Below are 22,199 nucleotides of genomic sequence, written 5' to 3' on the forward strand. Positions count from 1 at the left end.
AAGTCGGATTTGATTGTGGAATTTCTTTTTTAAATCTTTGTACATTGGAGTTTCTTGTTGTTCGTTCAGTGAAGCTTCTTTTGAATTTATCAAAATAAAGCTTCTTTTGATATATAAAAAGCTATTATGCATGAAAATACCTTTGCACAAGTTTAAAAAATCTATTAAAAATATGCTCCTGAAAAAAGCATATTACACAATTGATGACAAGATTATCTAAATGATAAAAGAGCGTGGATTTGACCTGCAGCTCGTTCCAGCAACGCACAAGACTGCAAATACTTTTGTATGTACATGGCATAATCTTGTACCTATATCAAATATTTGAAAAGGGCAACCGCCGAGTGTCTTGTTGGTTCTTCTCGGTAGGAAAGGCATTCCGAACCAGTGGTAGATGCATCCGACTATTCGAAAGTACTTAAGTGTAATAAGTTTATTTGAAAAAAAAAGAGATTTTTTTTTTAAATAAATAAAAACCTGCCCCCCAATTGTGTAAGAATAACCATTTCATGGCTATCGCAATCGTCAAGAAATTCTGCCATTTGATTGGTTGATTAGCTGTTTACATTTTTTTCACAGCCTTTCTGTTTCAGAATGTACAGGTAAAGCCCTTTCATATTATTATGATACCCCACTTGGTATAAATAGTTATTTTAATTTGAAAATTGAAAATACTAATTATTTGTTCATGAACCAACACATTTTTTTTGTTATGTACAAATTTACGGTTTTCAGACTTTTTCCTTTATTTTTGCTATAAGACCTATCTAGCTGCCAAATTTCATGGTTCTGAGTCAACGGGAAGTAACCCTATAGGTTTTCTTAACAGACACGACTGACGGTCAGACGGACAGACGGGTAAACAGACAGACAGACAGACAACGAAGTGATCCTATAAGGCTTTCTTTTTTCCTTTTGAGGTACGGAACCCTAAAAGTTATATATCTAGGTACACCACAAAATCCCGCGCTATTATTCATACAGACCAAAAACATTAGCAACAAATAAAAGCAAATAAAATACGGGAAATACAAGGAATTGCGTCTCATTCATCGTTCCCATAAGAAAGCCATGTCGCTGGCTTATCTGCTCCCTCGGGTGGTGCAAAAACACACTGATTAATGACTGCCGGGGAATAGGGACAAATCTACTAAACACGAGGAAAATTTACTCTCGTTCTGAGTCATACCCCTTATTCCTTATTATAATCTATATCCATACTAAAATTAGCGAAAGTGTGTGTCTGTCTGTCTGCTAGCTTTTCACGGCCCAACAGTTTAACCGATTATGAAGAAAGGTACAGAGTTAGCTTATATCTCTGGGAAGGACATAGGCTGCTTCTATCCCGGAAAATCAAAGAGTTCCCACGTATAAGAAGCCCCATCCTTTCTTATACTTATATCTTCAAGGTAATCTTATGTAATCACTCGTGACGTCACTGGTCGTTATCATATCTTGTAAGGCGCAGATTCTAACACATAATAAATCAAACACTCTATGCAAACACTGTTCAAGTTTACAATGACACACTATTAGGCTCGTATTCTTATTATAAACAGTTAGTCCGTTCAATTTCACATTTTTCAACCCTCTTCTGTCCTCTTGCGTTGCGTCAGACGCCGCTCAAACTTCCTACGTCCAACGTCAACTGTCAACTCCCTCTTGACAGATGACAGCTATTGCTATGTAGCCAACACACGGGTTTTTTAGCGTACGAAGTCACGGGCATCAGCCAGTTTCGTATAAAGTCCACGGTGCCAAATAAAAACACTGGCGGTCACGAGTATTTCTAAATGGCGAAATAAAAATAGCGCGCGACCCCAATGCGAATGGGATATACAGTTGGAAAAAATGGGGCCTGTATACCACTTAGCACAGTAGGCCGCGTTCAGGCACACTCGTTCACATCTTGACATAGAATTAGCAGCTACATTACTATTTCACTACACAAACAGTTTTCCTACGAACCACTGAGGTGTGGCGTCCGTATTACCTACTAAGTATAACCTAAATCATCATTATCAACACATCGCCGGCTCACTACAGAGCACGGGTCTCCTCTCAGAGTGAGAAGTGTTTTGGCCATAGTCTACCACGCTGGCCATGTGCGGATTAGTAGACTTCACACACCTTTGAGAAAATTATGCAAAACTCAGGCATGCAGGTGTCCTCACGATGTTTTCCTTCACCGTTAAAGCAAGTTTTTTTTTTAAATGAGTGCCAATTAGCTACTCAATTGTATTACGATCTAGCCTAATTTATGACTAATAAGTAATTTTATTTTAACCTAAACTTATAAATTATCTTATTGACTAAGAAATTGTCCAGTGACGCATCTTAGTCTTTCTTGATTTGAGATACACTTTGTTGACGTGTTCTTTCACGTTCTTTCAGGTGTTAAAGCAAGTGATATATAATTAACTAGCTTATGCTCGCGACTTCGTCCGCGTGGACTACAGAAATTTCAAACCCCTATTTCACCCCCTTAGGGGTTGAATTTTCAAAAATTCTTTCTTAGCGGATGCCTACGTCATAATAGCTATCTGCATGCCAAATTTCAGCCCAATCCGTCCAGTAGTTTGAGCTGTACGTTGATAGATCAGTCAGTCAGTCAGTCAGTCAGTCAGTCAGTCAGTCAGTCAGTCACCTTTTACTTTTATATATTTAGATAAAAACGCCCATAACTCCGAAAAGTTAGCGGTGCGTGCCCGGGATCGACCCCCGATCTCCGATTACAAGGCGGACATCCGAACCACTAGGCTATCACAGCTTTTCATAATATAGCTTGCGGAAAAGGATAGCACTAGATTTAGAACCGTTAATTCAGTTTAGTTTAGAGATTGTGTACAAGAGAATCAGCCCCATTATGAGCGTAGATAAAGTTTTTAGTTCTTTCTCTTGTTGCAGGATACTTCTGGCACATCACGGATTTACACTACGACCCACTCTACGCAGCGCCGGGCGACACTAGAAGGCGTAAGTACAGAATTGCTCACGATTTTTATTAAGGTAGGTGAAACCAGTGTCTGAAAGTTCTTCTTAATGTTCTCGAAGGTGTTCTCAATCTACATAAATAAAAATAAATCACCACACGTGTATGTACGACTGCACCAAAGTGAATTATTTTTTTGTTGTGTATACAATTATTCTCAGGACAAGGTTTCTGTGAAAGAAATTTTTTAGAAAATCAAAGGGAAAAGACAATTACTGCGGGACGCAGTTGAAGTCGCGGGCAACAGCTAGTCTATATAAAAGTAAAAGCGGACTGACTGACTGACGCATCCATGGATCTATCAACGCACAGTTCAAACTATTCGGACGGATCGGGCTGATAGCTATTATAACGTAGACATCCGCTAACAAAGGATTTTTAAAATTCACAGGGGTTTGAAATTCGTGTAGTCCTACGGTAGTAAAATATAAGTAAGATTAATAAACAGATTGTCTACAGAGTGTCGCAGAACAGATGAGCGTGGAAGTCCAGGCCACCAACGAGCTCTGGGTCGGCTTGGAGACTACTCCTGCGATAGTCCGATAGACCTGATCCAGTCCGCGCTCAAGTTTATGAGGACGCGCCATACGGAAAACTTAGAATTTGTTCTTTGGACGGGGTGAGTTTATTTACATTTATTAGCTGGAGGTCCCAGGTTCGATTCCTGACAAGACTTACAATTTTAAATTTGTCTGGTGGGAGGCTTTGGTCGTGGCTACTTACCATCCTGCCGTAAAGCCGTCAAGCGATTTAGCGTTCCGGTGCGTGTAGAATGAAGAAGGGGTATGGGTTTAATAAAAATTGCCATACCCGTTCCAAGTTAGCCCGCTTCCATAATACAATGCAGCATTACTTACCACCAGGTGAAATTGCAGTCAAGGGCTAACGTGTAAATGAAAAAAAAACACTTTTTAAGGTTTTGCACGATGAACACATGACAATATTTTCAAGCAGTTGAAATACGAGTAGTTTAGTCTGATGTCCACAGCACAAAAAAATTATTTGCTATTGCTACAGTCTCAATTGTTGCAATTTCTATGCAATAATAAAAAAATAACTGTTCAGTCAAAGTACTTTTGATTAAGTTAGAAGTTGGTCAAAAGTACTTGTAGCTACAAAGTTGTGCGACTAAAAAATTTTGGTTAAAAATTATTTTCAATCTGAGCTTTCCTGGCTCCACGCAATTTTTTTTTTCAATTTATAGGCTAGCTAGCGCTAGGCTGCAATAACACCTGGTGGCAAGTGATGATGCAGCCTAGAAGATGCCTATGCACTCTTGACTTGAAGGTACCCATATTAAAATTGGCGGGGAAAACTGATGTTGAATACTGTAACGCAGTCTTAACAGTCGTGTCGTACCTCCAGAGTGATTTTAAATGGGCTACACTACGTCGCCCATTCATTTCGCTTCACTTACATGAGCTTTGTGTCGCTTGCCAGCTTGCTTCGTTCGCCATGTCTCGTCTTTGCTCTATTCGGCTTCGCAGGCCATTCAGGACCACCTTCGCGAGCTTCTGTAATAAATGTAACTATATTTATAGGTATTAAGTATTAAGTTTTAGCGTTTAAACTATCATGAGTGATTTCCATTATATATTACTAGATGATGCCCGCAACTTCGTCCGCCTGGATTTCTGTTTTTTAAAATCCCGTGGGAACTCTTTGATTTTCCGGGATAAAAAGTAGCCTATGTCCTTCCCCGAGATGCAAGATATCTCTGTACCAAATTTCGTCAAAATCGGTTAAACGGTTGGGCCGTGAAAGGCTAGCAGACAGACAGACAGACAGACAGACAGACAGACACACTTTCGCATTTATAATATTAGTATGGATATCTGTCAACGGCTGTACTCACGTATTTAGTCAACGTTAGCCCGACTAGTTTCAAACCCATCCGGGGTCGTTTTTCAAGGTAGTCAGTTCGCGCACGCGTCACGGTTCAGTCTCAACCGCGACGCGTGCGTGAACTGACTTCCTTGAAAAACGACCCCGGATGGGTTTGAAACTAGTCGGGCTAACGTTGACTAAATACGTGAGTACAGCCGTTGACAGATATTATATAAAAGTATTAAGTTCTACAGATTCGTTGTGCCTACCTAGAATTAGTTTTATGTGGTCTATTTCTTTTTTAGGGACGTGGTTTCTTCTCAATACTCAAAAAAAGAAGAGGATAAGTACCGGGCAATAAGAAGTATAACGGAGCTTCTGCGAATGACCTTCAGCTCTCACTTCGTTTTCCCTGTGCTCGGTGATACAGACCCCGCCCCTTCACAAGCCCTAACGAATCTATGGAGTCACTGGCTTCCTTTGGAAGTTTTTGATACTTTAAACAGTGGTAAGTACATTTTTTAGGTTCCGTACCTCAAACGGAAAAATAAACCTTTATAGGATCACTTCGTTGTCTGTCTGTCTATCTATCGTGTCTGTTAAGAAACCTTTAGGGGTTTTCCCGTTGACCTAGAATCATAATATTACAATACAATGAACCAAAAGCTTTATTTGCTATAATCCGCGGAAAAAGGTCGAATCTGTATGCAACATGCAGCATGCGACATGCACCGCCCGCCCTCCCACTGCTAAACATGCAGGAAAAAGTAGCCACCAGGCAAGCAATACGCTCCACCACCACGCAGCACCACACAAATCCCAAAACACTCGACGCACGTTTCGCCCCGACACCGGAGCATCCTCAGGAGATGTAGACCTTACAATGCACGATTGCAGTTTTTTTTTTTGGGATTGTGGATTGTAATCTTCTGAGGATGTGGGAGGATGTGAGTGGGAGGGCGGGCGGTGCATGTCGCATGCTGCATGTTGCACCATACAGATTCGACCTGTTTCAGCTGATTATAGCAAATTATTAAGCTTTTTGTTCATTGTATATTTATTTTATTTTTATTTTATTTGTCCAAGAACAGCCCACAGAGTTACACACTCAAAATTATACAAAATGTTATCGAGTTTTACAGGTCCCGTGTAACTCTAATTACGGAACGTTAAAACGAGCATTAAATAGAACAAGTCGTACATTAAAATAACCTAACCAAAACATGAAAAATATACCTAAGCTATAAAATACAAAATGAATATTATAATTAAATCAATACTAAGTTAAATTAACAAAGTTGATATCGAGTTTTTTGCTAACAACTAGGGATAGCATGGATTATATCATGGATGAACTATATCGTGGATTTCCGCAAAGTAACGCCTGCTTCTATACAACATTGAATAAATGATGTGACTTTGAGTGGCACTTTTGTAGCCAATATAATATTTGTGTCCCAGGGGGCTACTACACGATAGAGCAGACGCACAGCAAGCTGCGGATCATTGCGCTCAACACCAACTTGTTCAACGTCGATGAAGAGTACAGCGGCCCCGCAAGGCAGCAGTGGGAGTGGCTGGATGCTGTGCTGAAGACGGCCACTGCTAAAAATGAGATGGTAAGTGAATCAACCTACTCTTACCACGCTATGTTTTTGTCAGTCTTATTGCATCGTATTTATTAAGGTGATGCCCGCGACTTCATCCGAGTGGATTTAGGTTTTTAGAACTGACTAGCTTATTTATATGGACTACACAAATTTTAAACCCCTATTTAACCTCTTTAGAATTTTCAAAAATCCTTTCTTAGTGGATGCCTACATCATAATAGTTATCTGCATGCCAAATTTCAGCCCGATCCGTCCAGTAGTTTGAGCTGTGCGTTGATATAGTCAGTCAGTCAGCCACCTTTTTCTTGAATATATTTAGAAGATTTAAGTGGTACTTCATCCATACTAATATTATAAATGCGAAAGTGTGTCTGTCTGTCTGTTCGTCTGTCTGTCTGTCTACTAGGTTTTCACGGCTCATCCGTTTACAGATTTTGATGAAATTTGGGACAAAGATAGTTTGCATCCTGGGAAAGGACATAGGCTACTTTTAATCCCGGAAAATCAGAGTTCCCACGGGATTTTTAAAAACCTAAATCCACTCGGATGAAGTCACAGCCATCATCTAGTCGTAAAATATTTATGCTATACTTAAATGTGTTCTTGGTAAAATAACCCCTACCCCTTAGCTTTTCCAATTGCATTGACCCAGTAAAGTAAAATGCAACATTCCGTTTTCCATGTTTTTCCGCAATAGCGAAGTAGTGAGGACACTTAGGTTCCGGGGCGGAACGACGTTGCGTGGCCGGTAGCCAGTGAATTATAGGTGTGTGTTTTCCTAAAAGGAAAAGGCGGTGCCTTGGTTCGTCTTACGTGACCTTTTGTCATCTTCGACTGACTATTTCGCACTGGGCACACGATGCGTGGTGGCGCCGCACCGCAAAGATTTCACCGTATCAGCGGGCACACGAGCGGTGCAGCGCCGCAACGTTGTTATGTCTCAGCGGCACCGTAGAAAAAAAATCGAAACGAGCGAGCGTGTGTCCTTCTTTGTGAGCTGACAATTAAGCGGTCGGTGCCGCTCCGACGTCGCAACGCATTCACCCCTCCCCGCCTCGTCTCGCTGGTTGCAAGTCCGGTGCGGCGCCGGAGCGCATCGTGTGACATGCCACAGATATTTGTATGTAAGACGACGCAGCGACACCGCTCAGGCGCCGCACCGCCGCCGCAACGTATCGTGTGCCCTCGCTCTTTGGCCGGAATTTTACAAGGTCTGCTATATTAAGCTCTATATTAAGCTCGGCTCAGTAGAACCCTCTTTCCGAATCCGAGGTAGAGTCCTGATATTAGGTATATCATAAGTTGCACAACTTGTCCTACATGAAATATATTATACATTTCTGAGATTCATAGGATATTAAAATGACATTATTAAGTATAGAAAAATCCAATATATGGATATGACAAAAAATATAAGAGCCGAAATAAAATAACCATGAATGGCATAAGATAAATTGAATAGGAGTTCATAAGGAGAGATATTATACTTTTCCTTTCATTTAATAATAAACAACGACGTCTAATACAATCGGGTAGGGTACCTCGACAATACTACGAGCGTACGTATACAGTGTACTGTATGTGAAAAACATCAGCCAAGTGCGAGTCGGACTCGCACTGTCGCGCGTCGTCGGGTTCCGTAGCATTGTACAAAAGCCCCCTTTTTTATATAACGCCATTTTGATTTTTTGTTGTTATAGTGGCAAAAGAAATAGGTACACATTCTGTGAAAATTTCAACTCTCTACATATTATTACGGCTCATGAGATGAGAGAAGTTTATACCTACTTGATTTCCATCAAGTATTACAGGAGAATAGTCTTGGTTTTTACGCTGACCTCGATAATTGCGATCCTATGACGTCATTATGCATGGTCTCGTATTATGAGTGTATTGTTTGATTTCAATGGAAATGCAAGTACCTACGCACCGCAATTTCTGTTCGCTTGAATTTAATGAAGCTATTCTGGAAGAAAATTTGGGTCACGTGGGTCGCACATTGTATTTTAGTTTCTATTATTCTTAAGCAGATTTGTTGATATGAGTCTTCGGTGAAGGGGTTCAAGATTACAGAAAAGTAAGATTTTTATGGAAAAAAAAAACACATTTTTAAATAGGTAGGTACAAAGAAAAATTCATAGATAAGTACAATAAATTTATGAGTACAATCACTATGCATATCATGAATGCGAAAGGGTTTTTTTGTGGTTTGTTGGTTTATTGATTTCTTGGTTTGATGTTTTGTCCTAGACCTGGAGAGTGACATATTATGCTACTTTTAAACCGGGAAATCAAAAAGTTTCCATGGGATTTTTAAAAACCTAAATCCACACGTATGAAGTCGCGGGCTTACGTGAAAAAAAAAAAAAATTTAAGATAGACTTATTGACTTTACCTAAAAAGCAACTATGAAACTCGATTTTGTTGCAAACGCCGCATTATGTACCTACTTTTAAGCGGATACTGAAAATGCATTAACATTTTTGCGTTGAAACTAAAAATATAACAATATTGAAATTATGAATTGTAAATGTGGTACCGATAACATTAACGAGTTTATAATCTTCCAAATTATTAAAACCGGCGGCCGGACGCGAGCTGCGGTTCCGAAGAGCTAGTTATAACATCTTAAATGAAGTACTAACAAGGGACCGATTTCACTTCACTAAATTACGGTGTACAATAATAAGATATTGAAAGGAGACCGACCAGTTTTGGGCCCAGTCTTGTTACAGAAAAAAATATTATTGGATAAAATCCTTTATTTTATGATTTAAACCAAAATCACGAAAAAATAACTTGAATTTATAGTTGCTAAATATAGAAAACATTAACGGAAATATCTGTTTTTGTCGAGATTATCACTGTAATTATATAGTAAGATAGTGTACAGTAGGATTTCGTATTATTTTGTTGGATTATTTTATGTACTTAAAGGAAACCAATCTAAACAGTTCACGTCTAATTATTATTACTTGATTGATAATTGCAAAAATATTGTTCAAATAACACATTATCTAACACAATCTAACCATGGATTTGAGCCCATATTATTGTATACCTTGTGATTATGCAATCGTCACTCAAACTGAAACTAAAGCAGTCCAAATGAGATATTTTTATCTAACAAATCACACTAATTTGAAACTTGTAACGGTAGGTACATCAATATCTGGGCCCAACAGTGTATGGAGAATGGTCGGTCTCCTTTTTGAAGTGAATACTTCTTTAGGTGCGTTGGGAACTTGGAATGGGTAAAAACTTCAAGGTCGCGTCACGGACATGCTAATGCTACGTACATTTAATTTGAAAATTCAAAGAAAACCATTAAGTTTTAAAAGCAGATCATATTTTGTTCTGTTTGCCGTGGACACATCCCCCCATCACTGTCGCCCAGAGGTCTTTTCATTTGAAACAAATTATTGAGGTTTTAATAAACATACCTACTAGTCATTGACTTATATAAATTACTTCGTATGGACAGGGCTATTGAACAAACTAAACGGCACCGATTCAGTGGTGCTTTAGCACCAATGCAACCTCAGTGGTACCTAGGTTTCAAACGGATCGTTCATTAGTATCTAAGACTCTAAGAGGTGGCGCTAATTTATTTGGTTCCATACCGTGAAAATTTTTGTTCGCTTGGACATAATATCTTGTCATATTTTATATCGATGCTACTAGTACAACCAGTCCTTGCTATCTGCACTTCACCGCAAAATAAAATTTTGAATTTTATAATGAAATAAAATAAAACGTTTCCTATCTTTCAGCACTAGAGCATGTTTGTGGTGATAAGCGGTAGCTTTATTGTGGTTTACGTGCTATATGAGCCGCGGAAGGGATTTGGGTTAAGCTTTAACGTGCAGTTCAATCAATAATGTTTTTGCAATGCAATCATAAAGTTGAAATAAAAAATCAAAATAAAAAAGAAATAATATTTCATGATGGTCATCCCATCGAGTCTCTTCTCACAGTGAGACGGGTTTTGGCCATAGTCTACCACGCTGGCCAAGTGCCAGACTTTACACACCTTTGAGAACATTATAGAGAACTCTCAGGCATGCAGGTTTTCTCACAGTGTTTTTCTTAATTATTAAATAACTCCGAAAAGTTAGAGGTGGCGTGCTCTTGATCGAACCCCAAACCTACGATTAGGAGGCCGTCGGCATTAACGACTAGGCTATCACAGCTTAAATAATAATTAAATAATATTTACATCTCTTTAAAACCCTGCAGCATTATGTAGGTTAACGTTATTAAGAAATAAAACGAATTCCTAAGTATTTTTTGACTACGGAATTTGTTGTTTTAATGCTACATAATTGTAATGCGGGAACAAACCCAAACGTGGCTTATGTAAGCTTACAGGGCGAGTGGAAATTAAAACTGGCTTTTCTGCGTGGAAATGATAATACCCGTATTTTATTAGCTGCTAGCTTTTTAGGGTTCTAAAGTAAAATTAGAAACGTCCGTCCAGTCGGAATTCCGAAAAGTTTCGCCTAAGGTTTGGAATACTCTTCCACGATATGTGTTTCCTACCAATTACAACCCGGGTATTTTTAAAACGAGTGAATAGGCATCTTCTAGATAAACGCGTCCCATCTTAGGTCACATCATCACTTTCCATCATATCAGGTGTGATTGTGGTGAAGCGTTTGCGTATAATGAATTAAAAAAAAACCTAAAGTAAATTCCGTTGTACAATGTAATAATTCCGTAGTACGTAATACTACATTCAGTGACCGTATCATAACTACAGTGCGCCGGAACTGGACGGAAGTCCGACGGCCGGCGCTAATAAATTAGAAGATTAGTGTTCGTTCCTACGTACGAGTAGGTAGATACTATTACTTAACTAATGGCGGAATTACACCTTGTCGGATTTTTTAAGAATATAAGCCAAAAAAACGGGAACATATTTAGCCATGATTATTGAGATTGAAATTTGATTTTCTTTCTTTCTTTCCTCGCAAAGATGAATGCAGATATACACGCTGAAATTTTGATGGTTGTTTTTCCGAAGCGAAATGATTTTGTCGTGGTAGGTATTACAATCGTTTTTTAAATATAAAAAAATATTAGAGTCAAAAATGTCAAATTTACTATCGAGAAAAATAAAAATCGAATGAGACCTCGAACCAATAGTGATACCGCGTGCGTGCAGGCTAGTTTATGTCGTATCACTACGCGCGAGAGCTTATTTTGCTCTAAACTTACACTTTACACTTTATTGGCAGCGCGGTTCGAGTGGATGTACCTACCTGCTATTCACGTTACTTCTAGAGCGTTACTATTGTTTCTCACACTTGCGAGTTGTCGATTTTTTTTTAAATTATTTCAATACAAAAACATTTTTATTTTTTAAGTTTAACTCAAAATTTCGATAGTACTACTGAGGGCTAATCGTTCTGCCGCGGGAAGACAACCACTAAAATTTCACCGTGTATAAGATTAAGTATACTGAGGCTGCCTTCAACAGGATGTTCGAGTCTGCGTACAATGTGTATGCAAACTTCCAGAAAGATTTATAGATTACCTTGTCTAAGCTTTCATGGAACATGAGAAAAACCTTCGAACACAATTCGTTCTACAAAGAGTTGCCGAAATCAATTTACCTATGCGTGATTTTGTCGCTCCAAGGATCAATTTCTCCAGAAAAAAATATCTTTGTAGACGGCTATTCTTATTGTGTGTTGTTCAAATAAATCGAAAGCATTATGTACGGTATTGTTTGTAGAGACTGACGGTGTATTTAGTTTGATGGAAAATCCATCACAATTTTCTTAAACGGAGTTTACACGATAAGTTTCGCAACCTGGCATCAGAAAATAAATGTCATAATTATTAACTAAGCAGTAGTTTATGATCAACCCAGCCCATCGCTGGCCAAATATAGATTCTAGCATGAGAAGGGTTAAGGCTATACTCTGCCACGATGGCCCAGCCAGAAAAAAATTGGTTTTAGAAAGAAAGAAAGAAAGAAAGAAAACTTTTATTTGATCGCAATACTACAATAAATCTTAAAAGCTAATTAAGTCAATCTACATACCTAATTAAACTGATAACAAAAAATTATAATAATAAAAAATACTACCTATATATATACGAGTACGTGTGACCAAATATAGGTCTCCCACTCAGCATCATGCTGCAGCAAGCTGCAGCGCTGGTTTTCAGTGGGAGCCTTAACAAGTGAAGTTTTGAAGTTGTAGTTTTAGAGTGGTAATGAGTTGTAGAAGCCCTAAATTATTGCTAGTTCGATCCCGGATAGGTACACTGTATAATAGTGTTGTACTGCAAACGTTGTGTTTACCTTACGAAGCGTGCATGTATTGCGTTTAAACGCATCAAGGAAGCACTAACGCGCAGCCTGATTCGCTAACTCAGTGATTATAACCAAGCTCATTATTTTTGACTTGACATTTATTTTTAATCCATTGACAGTTTTCTACCAAAAAATATTTTAATATCACTCAGCAAAGAACCAACCGATGTCAAATGCTCGGTGGCTAACGATCAGACTAACTTATATGCTCGCGACTTGGCCTGCGTGGACTACACACATTTCAAACTCCTATTTCACCCCCTTAGGGGTTGAATTTTCAAAAATCCTTTCTTACTGGATGCCTACGTCATAACAGTTATCTGCATGCCAAATTTCAGCCCGATCCGTCCAGTAGTTTGAGCTGTGCGTTGATAGATCAGTCAATCAGTCAGTCAGTCACCATATGGCAATAACTGTGTACAATAAACTTCCTGACAACTACAAAAACACTACTATAAATAATTTCAAGAGGAAAACTCATGAGCTGCTTATAAATAAATGTTATTACAACATCTCGGAATTTTTGATTGATGAGCTCAAATAATTTGTCTAAAATAATATCTAAATAATGTAAATCTGATGACTTAGATTAGATGACTGAAATAAATTATGGTCTTTGTAGTGCAATAGTTAGGTATCCCCTCTGTATGACATGTAAAAATTTAAATGACTGTTATTATTTCTATTTTTTTTTCTCTTGTTTTTGTATGACTTAATTAATTTACTTTCTGAATATTATATAATTTTAAAGATTTTGTAATTTATATGTACTTACATGTTTTTAAAAATTTAACTGTAATGTAATACTTAAATATTCATACACCAATATTCTAAGGTAGAATGCATAAGGCTCGCCAACTAATTTTATAACCATGTTATGTCACCTGCATTCTTATGAATAAATTTATTATTTATTTATTTATTTATTTATTTATTTATTTTCCTTTTATATATTAATTAGATTTGAACACTGAGAAATCAGCGAATCACCCCGCTAGATTAATGGCTAAGTAACTGATTGTGTAAGCCCCGTCTTATATTGATTGCCGAATACGAATTTCACAAAGAGAAAATTGTCGAGGTATTTTGGATCGCGATCCGAAATAATGTGTATTTTTCATTTTCTCGCTCGTTGCTTGTATTGACACGGCGAAATTGGCACAATGTATCGAGCGTCAATAACTCGATTCATCAAACCTATTGCATTTTCAGTTTGCATCCCAATTAATTGAATATCGTCACTTATGTGACGATTTTACACTACCAATACCACCACGACTTACACTACCAACGTGGTAGTCCCACAATAGTTCAACGGGTACGGAACAGACAGAAATCTAAAAGTGCGTTGTTTCTAATTAGAGTTTCTTATTTTTTTTTTTTATTTTTTTTTATATTTTCTTTGGAATAGTAGGTATTAAAAATCACGTCATGTATTGCCAGACACTTAGTTTCGTGGCTACCCCCTGCAAGACACCCAAGACATATTAAAGTTCAAGGGTGTCTTCACTTTCAGCTTTTATAAAACAACGAAGGTCTGGCCCTCACAGGCTCTCTCTATACATAAAGTAGCCTGTGAAAAATCACGAAGCAAAGTTTCAAACTATTACCATTTTGATGCTTTGGAAAACCTACGTAACTAATATAATTTTTGTTCCATCAGGTGTTCATAGTCGGGCACGCAGCGCCGGGGTCCGACACATCGTACTCAGCGGATGCGACCAGCAAATATCTTCGGATTGTGCGTCGACATGCACGAGTTATCGCGGGGCAGTTCTTCGGACATCTACACGTCGATACTTTCAGAGTTATATACGACGAAGGTAATAAATAGGCCTTTATCATTAATCAAAAGGGGTTTGAATATTTTAGTATGGAGCCCGGCCTACCTACACTGCCCAAGTGCGGATTGGCAGACTTTACACACCTTCGAAAACATTATGGAGAACTTCAGGCATGTAGGTTTCCTCACGATGTTTTCTTTCACTGTTAAAGCAACGCGCATAGCTCCGAAAAGTTAAAGGTCCCCGGGATTCAGGTAGATATTTTTAATTAATTTAATGTATGTTTCATTTTAAACATGCACAAATAAAATGAAAAGATGCCAAAAAATAAGTAGGATTTAAATTAAATTACAGCTTATTCTTTTCCGTTCTACCAGAGATAATATATATATTGTCTCTGGTTCTACACATAAGTTATCTATACTAATATTATAAATGCGAAAGCGTGTCTGTCTGTCTGTCTGCTAGCTTTTCACGGCCCAACAGTTGAACCGATTTTGATGAAATTTGGTACACAGTTAGCTTACGTCCCGGGGAAGGACATAAGCAACTTTTTATCTTGGAATATCAAAGAGTTCCCACGGGATTTTAATAAACCTAAATCCACGCGGACGAAGTCGCGGGCATCCTTTAGTTAGGTATAAATTCAAAGTTATCTACGAGTATACAAGCTTATTTAAATTGCATCCATTTAAAGCGAGCGATTCCTTGCATGCAGATACCCACTGCGGCGACATGGTCGATTCATAGACAAATAGCACCTCGGCTATCTACTACTAAGTATATAACATACTATCTACGACTTGGGTAGCACGAGGGAATTATAATATACTAGCTGATGCCCGCGACTTCGTCCGCGTGGATATAGGTTTTTAAAAATCCCGGGGGAACTCGTTAATTTTCTGGGATAAAAAGTAGCCTGTCTTGTCTTGTAATGTCCTTCCCCGGGATGTAAGCTAACTCTGTACCAAATTTCATCAAAATCGGTTGAACGTTTGGGCCGTGAAAAGCAAGCAGACAGACAGCATAGAGCAACCTTTAAGGGAGCCTAGCGTCAAATGTACCATGACGTTTGCCAATGACGTCGAAGCCTGTTAGAGGTTCCCTTAACTGTCGTGAACGGTAACCCTACCGCAGCCGGTTATAACATTTTAACTTTGCCACTTTTCATCAAACGGTATCGATTAAAATGTTCCTGTGAAATTGTAGGCTGTGTAAACATGCAAGGCTTCGCTCCACGGCATCATTAAAGTGGTTTTCGAAAAAAAAAACGAGTTTGTTCGTGTTTAAATACACACGCAATTATTAGCTTCATTTAAACATTTCACCCTCGCAAAGTATTGTGGAAAAATGGTGAAATGGAACAGCGGCGTAAGGTTCTGTTAAGTATTAATATAATGGGTTCCTGAATATTATATTAATTAACAAGTCAATATTTTTGATAAGCTTGATAACGCAAACTACTGACAGGATTTCAATGCAGTTAATATTCTGGGATTACATGGAATATTTAATTATAAAATTAATAGAAGTTATTTCTTCTTACCTTAGCATAGTGGAGTACTAACATATTTTTTATTTAAAAAATAAAGAAATGGTCGATCAATGTCAGTTTTAGACCATTTTTGTGACCGGGGTCTATCTCAAAACTAAACTAGTTAGGAATATGCAATTTCGGCATATTCATGCATCATATTATACTTTATTTGGAGTTTAAACAACAAATACAAAAACAACGATTCATGTCCTGTGACCAAAACATAATTATATACAGAATCCTAAAAAAGCGAGGCCCGACTCGCACTGGGCCGGTTTTTTCACTTTGCATAATAAACTCGCAATGCAAACTGCATTTGCACTATTGACGTGCGTTAGTAAAACGCGCGTTAACGGTGCGGTAAAATGTCGCCATGTGAAGACCCTGAAACCTTTGAACATAGGTATAGTGCGCGACAGGTCGAGATGGTAATCAGGGTATGAGGCGGGGGGACGCCCCGCAGGTCACCCGCGCTATCCTGCACCGGGTTAGCACGGGGGCTGTGCAGGTGTGCAGGGCGTCCCCACCCCAATTGCCATCTTAACCTGTCGCGTACTATAGGTGCATTAATTACACACAGATACAGGTCAGAATTTTCTTTTTAAAATCCGTTAAAAGAGATAGCTGCAAAACTATTAACAAGCGTGGTTTTGTAGTTTTCACCTGCAAAACTGTTGAATTTTTAATTGGACTTGTCGTGTTTTGGAACGTTTTATTTTACCATAAACGGGTTAAAATATAAAGGGTGGCACACAATTTTCGATTTGGCCATTGACTTTATGAGTGTTTTTATACTTAAGTAAAATTTAATTGCTTAAACAATTAACTTTCTTTAGAAGTACCTACTACAATTTAATTTTTAAAGGATAGATTTTTTTATAACGACTAAGCCTTAAATCGCTCTAATGTTGTCGTATCTGCCAAGACCCGTCAAGGGAACCAAAACCTCTAGGGTACTTCTCGTTGACCTAGAATCATGAAAATAGGCAGCACTACAAGCTAGCACTAGCAAAGGGAAAAACCGAAAACCGTGAATTTGTGGTTACATCACAAAAAATATTGAAAAAAAATTGTGTTATTTCTTTTTATTTAAGTATAATTTTTATGATAGTGTTTTTGCTTACAATTCAATTGTTATTTTCAGCTTCGCCACGCCTTCGATCTATGTCGGTTGATTGATCAGCAATCCAAACACAATAACATTGATTAGGTACCTAAGCTCAAGCTGAAAGGAGTTCGACCAGTAACGTCATTGTTTCTTTTTCCATAGAGCAACCGGTGTCCTGGGCGTTCCTGGCTCCGTCAGTGAGTCCACACTATTCAACAGGCGCTTCTAACCCAGGCCTCAGACTTTATAAATTTGATTCGGATACTGGAAAGGTGTGTATACGATTTTTTTTAAATATAAGAAATTAGCGATCTGCCTGGCTTCGCAAGGGTAGCATTAATCGTGTATGTGTTCCTGCATTAAACTCACTATAATAAAAAAAAAATTGGAAAACTATGTTAGGCCTTCAAGAAATTTCTACCATTGTCACTCAATAATAGCTAACAACTTTAATTGACAGGTGCTGGACTATACACAGTTCTATTTGGACCTAGCGCTTGCTAACAAAGCGGAAGCGGGCGCGGAGTGGGTGGCAGAGTACAACTTGACCCAGTACTACGCTCTTCGAGACGTCTCCGCAGGATCGCTGCACCTTTTAGCAGAGAAATTGAAAACTGGCACTACTCATGAGATGACTATGTTTAAAAAGTAAGTTTTAACTAGCAAATTTAGCTTTACGTCGTTTGTTGTCGAGTTTAATATCAAGGCCATAAAATTTAAATATTGAATTCTATTGCCGTCTCTATGTTTTGGGTAATGATTTTAAATGGCACTAAGATGCAATGTAAATGAGTACTGACATGTACAAGTAATCATGAATTTGCCTGCCTATCGAGTAATCTGCTTGTCAGGGCTTTGGACAGCTTAAATAATTTTGAAAGGATTTTTTAACACCCAAATAATTTGTATGGATTTAAAATAAAACTTCAATCCATGCGAATGCAGTTATGGCCAAAAGCACAATATGAATGTTTGAGCAAATAATGGGCCCGAATGGTATTTGAATAGATCCTCTTACTTACCCAGATATTTACGAGCGTACAACGTAAAATACAACGACGGAGGCAACTGCGATGATGCGTGCGCGCATCAACATTTCTGCGCCATCACGTGTTTAGAGCACGTCATACACGGGCAATGCGTAGATGCGGCCTCGAGCGCCCTCGCTGCGGCCGGTCGGGCCGCTGCGTTCTCCGCACCGCTTGTGAACATAATACTCACCTTTATCGTATGTGTCGCTGTGATTTAAATTGTTTGGTCGTTAGTAAACCTTGAATAGGAATAGTGGATTAACAGTGTGCGTTAACGAACATGATGATAGTTACGAGCACTATTACAATAAGGTCGATGACCGAGAGAAGCCGAGGAAGAGGATGATAAAAAAAGATTTCGACGAATTGAGAACCTCCTCCTTTTTTGAAGTCGGTTATAAATCACCCAGGGTATTTGTGATAAGGCAAGACTCTAGACAGTATGGTTAGTGTTGTACTTGATGTTAATATATCTGTGTAGCGAATTTTATTATTAGTAACAGTTAGTTTATACAGATTTATTTGCGCAGGAATATCAAAAATTTAATATTGTCTTCGATCAAAGTAAAGGTCTGTACGCACAAGCAAAGCTGCGCTGCGCGTCACTGCACGTCGCGGCACAGAGCGTCAAAATATTATTTCTATCATTTTGTATGGCGCATATCGCACTAGAGCGGCGTCGCGGCTGGGAGAGTATTGTGAAGCGCAGCGAAGCGACGCGCGGTGCAGCGACGCTAGTGCGACATACCCAGCGGCGCGTCGCGTCGCTTCAGAATGCGTTCGGCGCTCGGATAAGATACACGCGCATCGAGTTAAGTATATAATGTACAGGCGTGATAGACCTCAAAATAAATAACGTAGTTTTAATTTTTGCCACATGACGGGCTCTTAGAAGTATATCCTCAAATTGCCCTACCCCTAGGATGTCGGCTTTCACCCTTTCCCTCTTCAATGTCGCTCATCTTGCGACGTTGTTGTTCGTACGCGATCGGGCATAGAAGTGACGCGCAAGTGACGCGAACTGCCGCGTACTGCAGTTGTAGTGCGGTAGGTACCGTGAGCGGCCTGAAGTGACGCGCCCTGCAGTCGGACTGAAGCGACGCGCAGCGCAGCTCAGATGCGTACAGATCTTACCTTGAAATTTTGTTCTAAACGTATGGAACCCAATGAATATTTTGGTCCATATTTGAATGCCTATGTTCCACGAGGCACTTAGTACCCTTGATGATGCCGTGCCCTTTTACACCCTTAATCCCTTTTATGCTCAGCGTACTTTTTTAGTTAGTTAGTTTTTTCAGTTAGGTAGTTTTTTTAGATTTTGCATTTAGGGTTCTATTTTAAGCGTTATTTTTTGCGTAAGTAGTACGGTACAATGATTCTATTACAGATTATGTTTTAATTAATATTTTAATGACTTATGAAGTAGAACAAGCGGTTGTTTTGTTAATTACTTATTTGCTATTGTTATTTATGTATAGGTACTTATTAAGACTTAGAATGTTAACAATTTTTATACATAAAATTTTATACATTTGGCGTAAGTATTTCCTAAAGACATTCTAATATACCTACCTAATTTAATATAGTATTAGATGAATGTAAATATATTATATAAAAAATTAAATGCGAGGTTTTTTTTTACGAAAAAACCTTTTATAATTTGTACCGTTCGTTCTTAAGATTATTATCTTTAGCAACCTTTATGTAATTTCTAAATAATTTTAAATACATATATCGGATAGCCAGGAATCGAACCCGCGTCGCCTGGGATCGCGCACGACGCTCTAAGCACTAAGCTACGGTTCGCTTGCTGCCAGTGACGAAATTTGTGATATGTATGTTTACTCAGTACTGAAGCGACTGTTCATGCCATCTAGTAGCGACACTTTGCAGCTATCGAAAATGTAATTTACCTATTAGTAGGTAAATTGTTCTTGGAAATCGAAAGCTTATTTCTTGATTTTCATGAAATATTTAGTAGTCCTTCTGTTAGGCCGCAATTACATCTGTAAGTTCTACTCACGTAAGTAGCTTACGTAGTTAATTTGCAACAAATTTACTAAATGTAAATGTACTTACAAGAGAATTTACATTGGTAAGTTTATCGTAAGTTAATCACGTAAGCTACTTACGTGAGTAAACCTTACAGGTGTAATTGCGGCCTAAAGGAATAATTTATTATAACTACAAACCCATTTATTTATTATAGGTCTAGTTTTAGTATAAAAAAGTGCGGTAGCGTACCTACCTACTTATAAAAACAACACGCGCCAGGTAGGTATCACCGGACAGAAAATCTTAGTGTAAGTTTTCAAAAACGAGAGCTCCGCGTTGGATAAATCGGCCTTTGTTTGGAGTTGTTGCGACATTTGACCAGTTATTCTACCTCCAGTTACCTACTTACTAAGTGAAAGATTTAGGATTTTGAATTTTTGATAATTTCTTAGCGGTGACAGAGTTTGCGCCGACGACAGTGTGAATATGCTTTGTACGTTTCTTGATCGAGAAAATAGTCCATAGCTAGTCGCTTTCTCGTCGACGGCAGTGTGACATACGCCTAACGTTCAGTAAGATTAGTACTTTTACCAGGACATAAAGTCATTGTTTATAAACATGACATTGGTTTTGAGATAACCTGCCGATCTATTAGGTCATCTTATATTGACATCTCCATTACTAGTTTGGAGTAATTTAGGCGCCATCTCCACGAAAGAGAAAACCGCGTCAATAGTCTCGCCGTGTGACAAAATTCAATACAAACTCTATGGGCCAGTTTCCACAGGGCGATACTATCGCGGCGACAGTTTGTGTTGAAATTCGTCACGTGACGAGACTATCGCCGCGATTCTCTCGTCCGTGGAGATTAACGGCGTGACTTGAGGCTTCAGCTCTAATATCTGACTTGAAAACCTACACTAGGGTGTATCCGTCATGATATTTTATAAGTATGGTTAGGTTTTAATACTACCTACTAGTTAAAATTTTAAGACATAATATGAACTAAAAGTTCATAAATGCCTTTATTACGCATGTATTACAAATGCTCAAGGCGTAATGTGATTGTAATTCAATTTGAAATTATTTGGATGTATAAAAAAATATCTGTAATTGTAATTTAGATCTTAACTTCGAAAATGAGGAACAATTAGGTTCTAAATAAGACTATTTCATTATAAGAATCTAGGTATCTCTAATAAATTATTTTATCAGTGACCAATATTTTAAGTAGGGAAGAAAATAATTATGTGTAATTAAAATTTAATTAAAATGTATGATGTGAAGCCAGAAACTTTAAAATGTAACGCAAATGGGTGAAGTAGGTAAAACGTCTGTTGAATGGAATTAAAATGAGATTCTGAGATAATCATACAAAAAACGACAATAGCGTCGATTCTGATGTTTTTCTCTTAGAGTATCTTTTTCTTTTTTCTTTTGCTAAAAAAGGACGGAAAATTAAATTAATATTAAGAGTAAATTTTAAAGATACTCTACAACACTTATGCTCAAGACTGGCATCCAAAATCATGAGGTTTGACAGTTTTAAGTAAATTAAGTTTGTTTGTTCTTTTCCTATTACATTGGTAGGAAACAGAAGTTGCGATCAGTACTACTGTACTGCCGGCTACTACGGGCAGGGAATATTGTACATAGAATGAGATTTCGGCGTTGTCTCTGTCACGCATACTCATGTGACGTTTGACGTCAGGTACCCACAACAAAGAACTACTTTTTAGACGACAAAACTATTTTTTGTTAAATAAAATATTTTCATTTTCATTATACTGGGAAATCGAGTTTAAATTAATAATTTATTATTATTACACTTATAAAAATAATTGTATTTTTCATATTTAATTATTAATTTCAATAAACGCTTCATCTATCTCCATATCAAATAAAAAGTTTAAAAAGTTTAGTCGGTCTCAACAACAGAGCCAACGCTCTACGATACCGCTATCTCATTCTAAAGGTTGATGTACAA

General features: G+C 38.1%; 1 protein-coding gene across 3 annotated transcripts in view; it reads left to right on the plus strand.

Annotated features, from left to right (window-relative positions):
- Nucleotides 1-20,263, plus strand: part of LOC117987173 (acid sphingomyelinase-like phosphodiesterase 3b) — a 66,103-nt gene extending 45,840 nt beyond the window's left edge. For all 3 annotated transcript variants that reach the window (XM_069502234.1, XM_069502231.1, XM_069502232.1), the window contains exons 3-10: nt 2,908-2,976; nt 3,452-3,611; nt 5,125-5,327; nt 6,281-6,438; nt 14,421-14,580; nt 17,349-17,458; nt 17,647-17,834; nt 18,213-20,263. In XM_069502234.1, the coding sequence (XP_069358335.1) occupies nt 2,908-2,976; nt 3,452-3,611; nt 5,125-5,327; nt 6,281-6,438; nt 14,421-14,580; nt 17,349-17,458; nt 17,647-17,834; nt 18,213-18,435 (1,271 nt within the window). In that variant the 3' untranslated portion in view covers nt 18,436-20,263. The remainder of the gene's footprint in view (nt 1-2,907; nt 2,977-3,451; nt 3,612-5,124; nt 5,328-6,280; nt 6,439-14,420; nt 14,581-17,348; nt 17,459-17,646; nt 17,835-18,212) is intronic.
- The last annotated feature ends 1,936 nt before the right edge of the window (nt 20,264-22,199 follow it).

The sequence above is a fragment of the Maniola hyperantus genome, chromosome 12 (genome assembly GCF_902806685.2).
Source record: "Maniola hyperantus chromosome 12, iAphHyp1.2, whole genome shotgun sequence".
Lineage (NCBI taxonomy): Eukaryota > Metazoa > Arthropoda > Insecta > Lepidoptera > Nymphalidae > Maniola > Maniola hyperantus.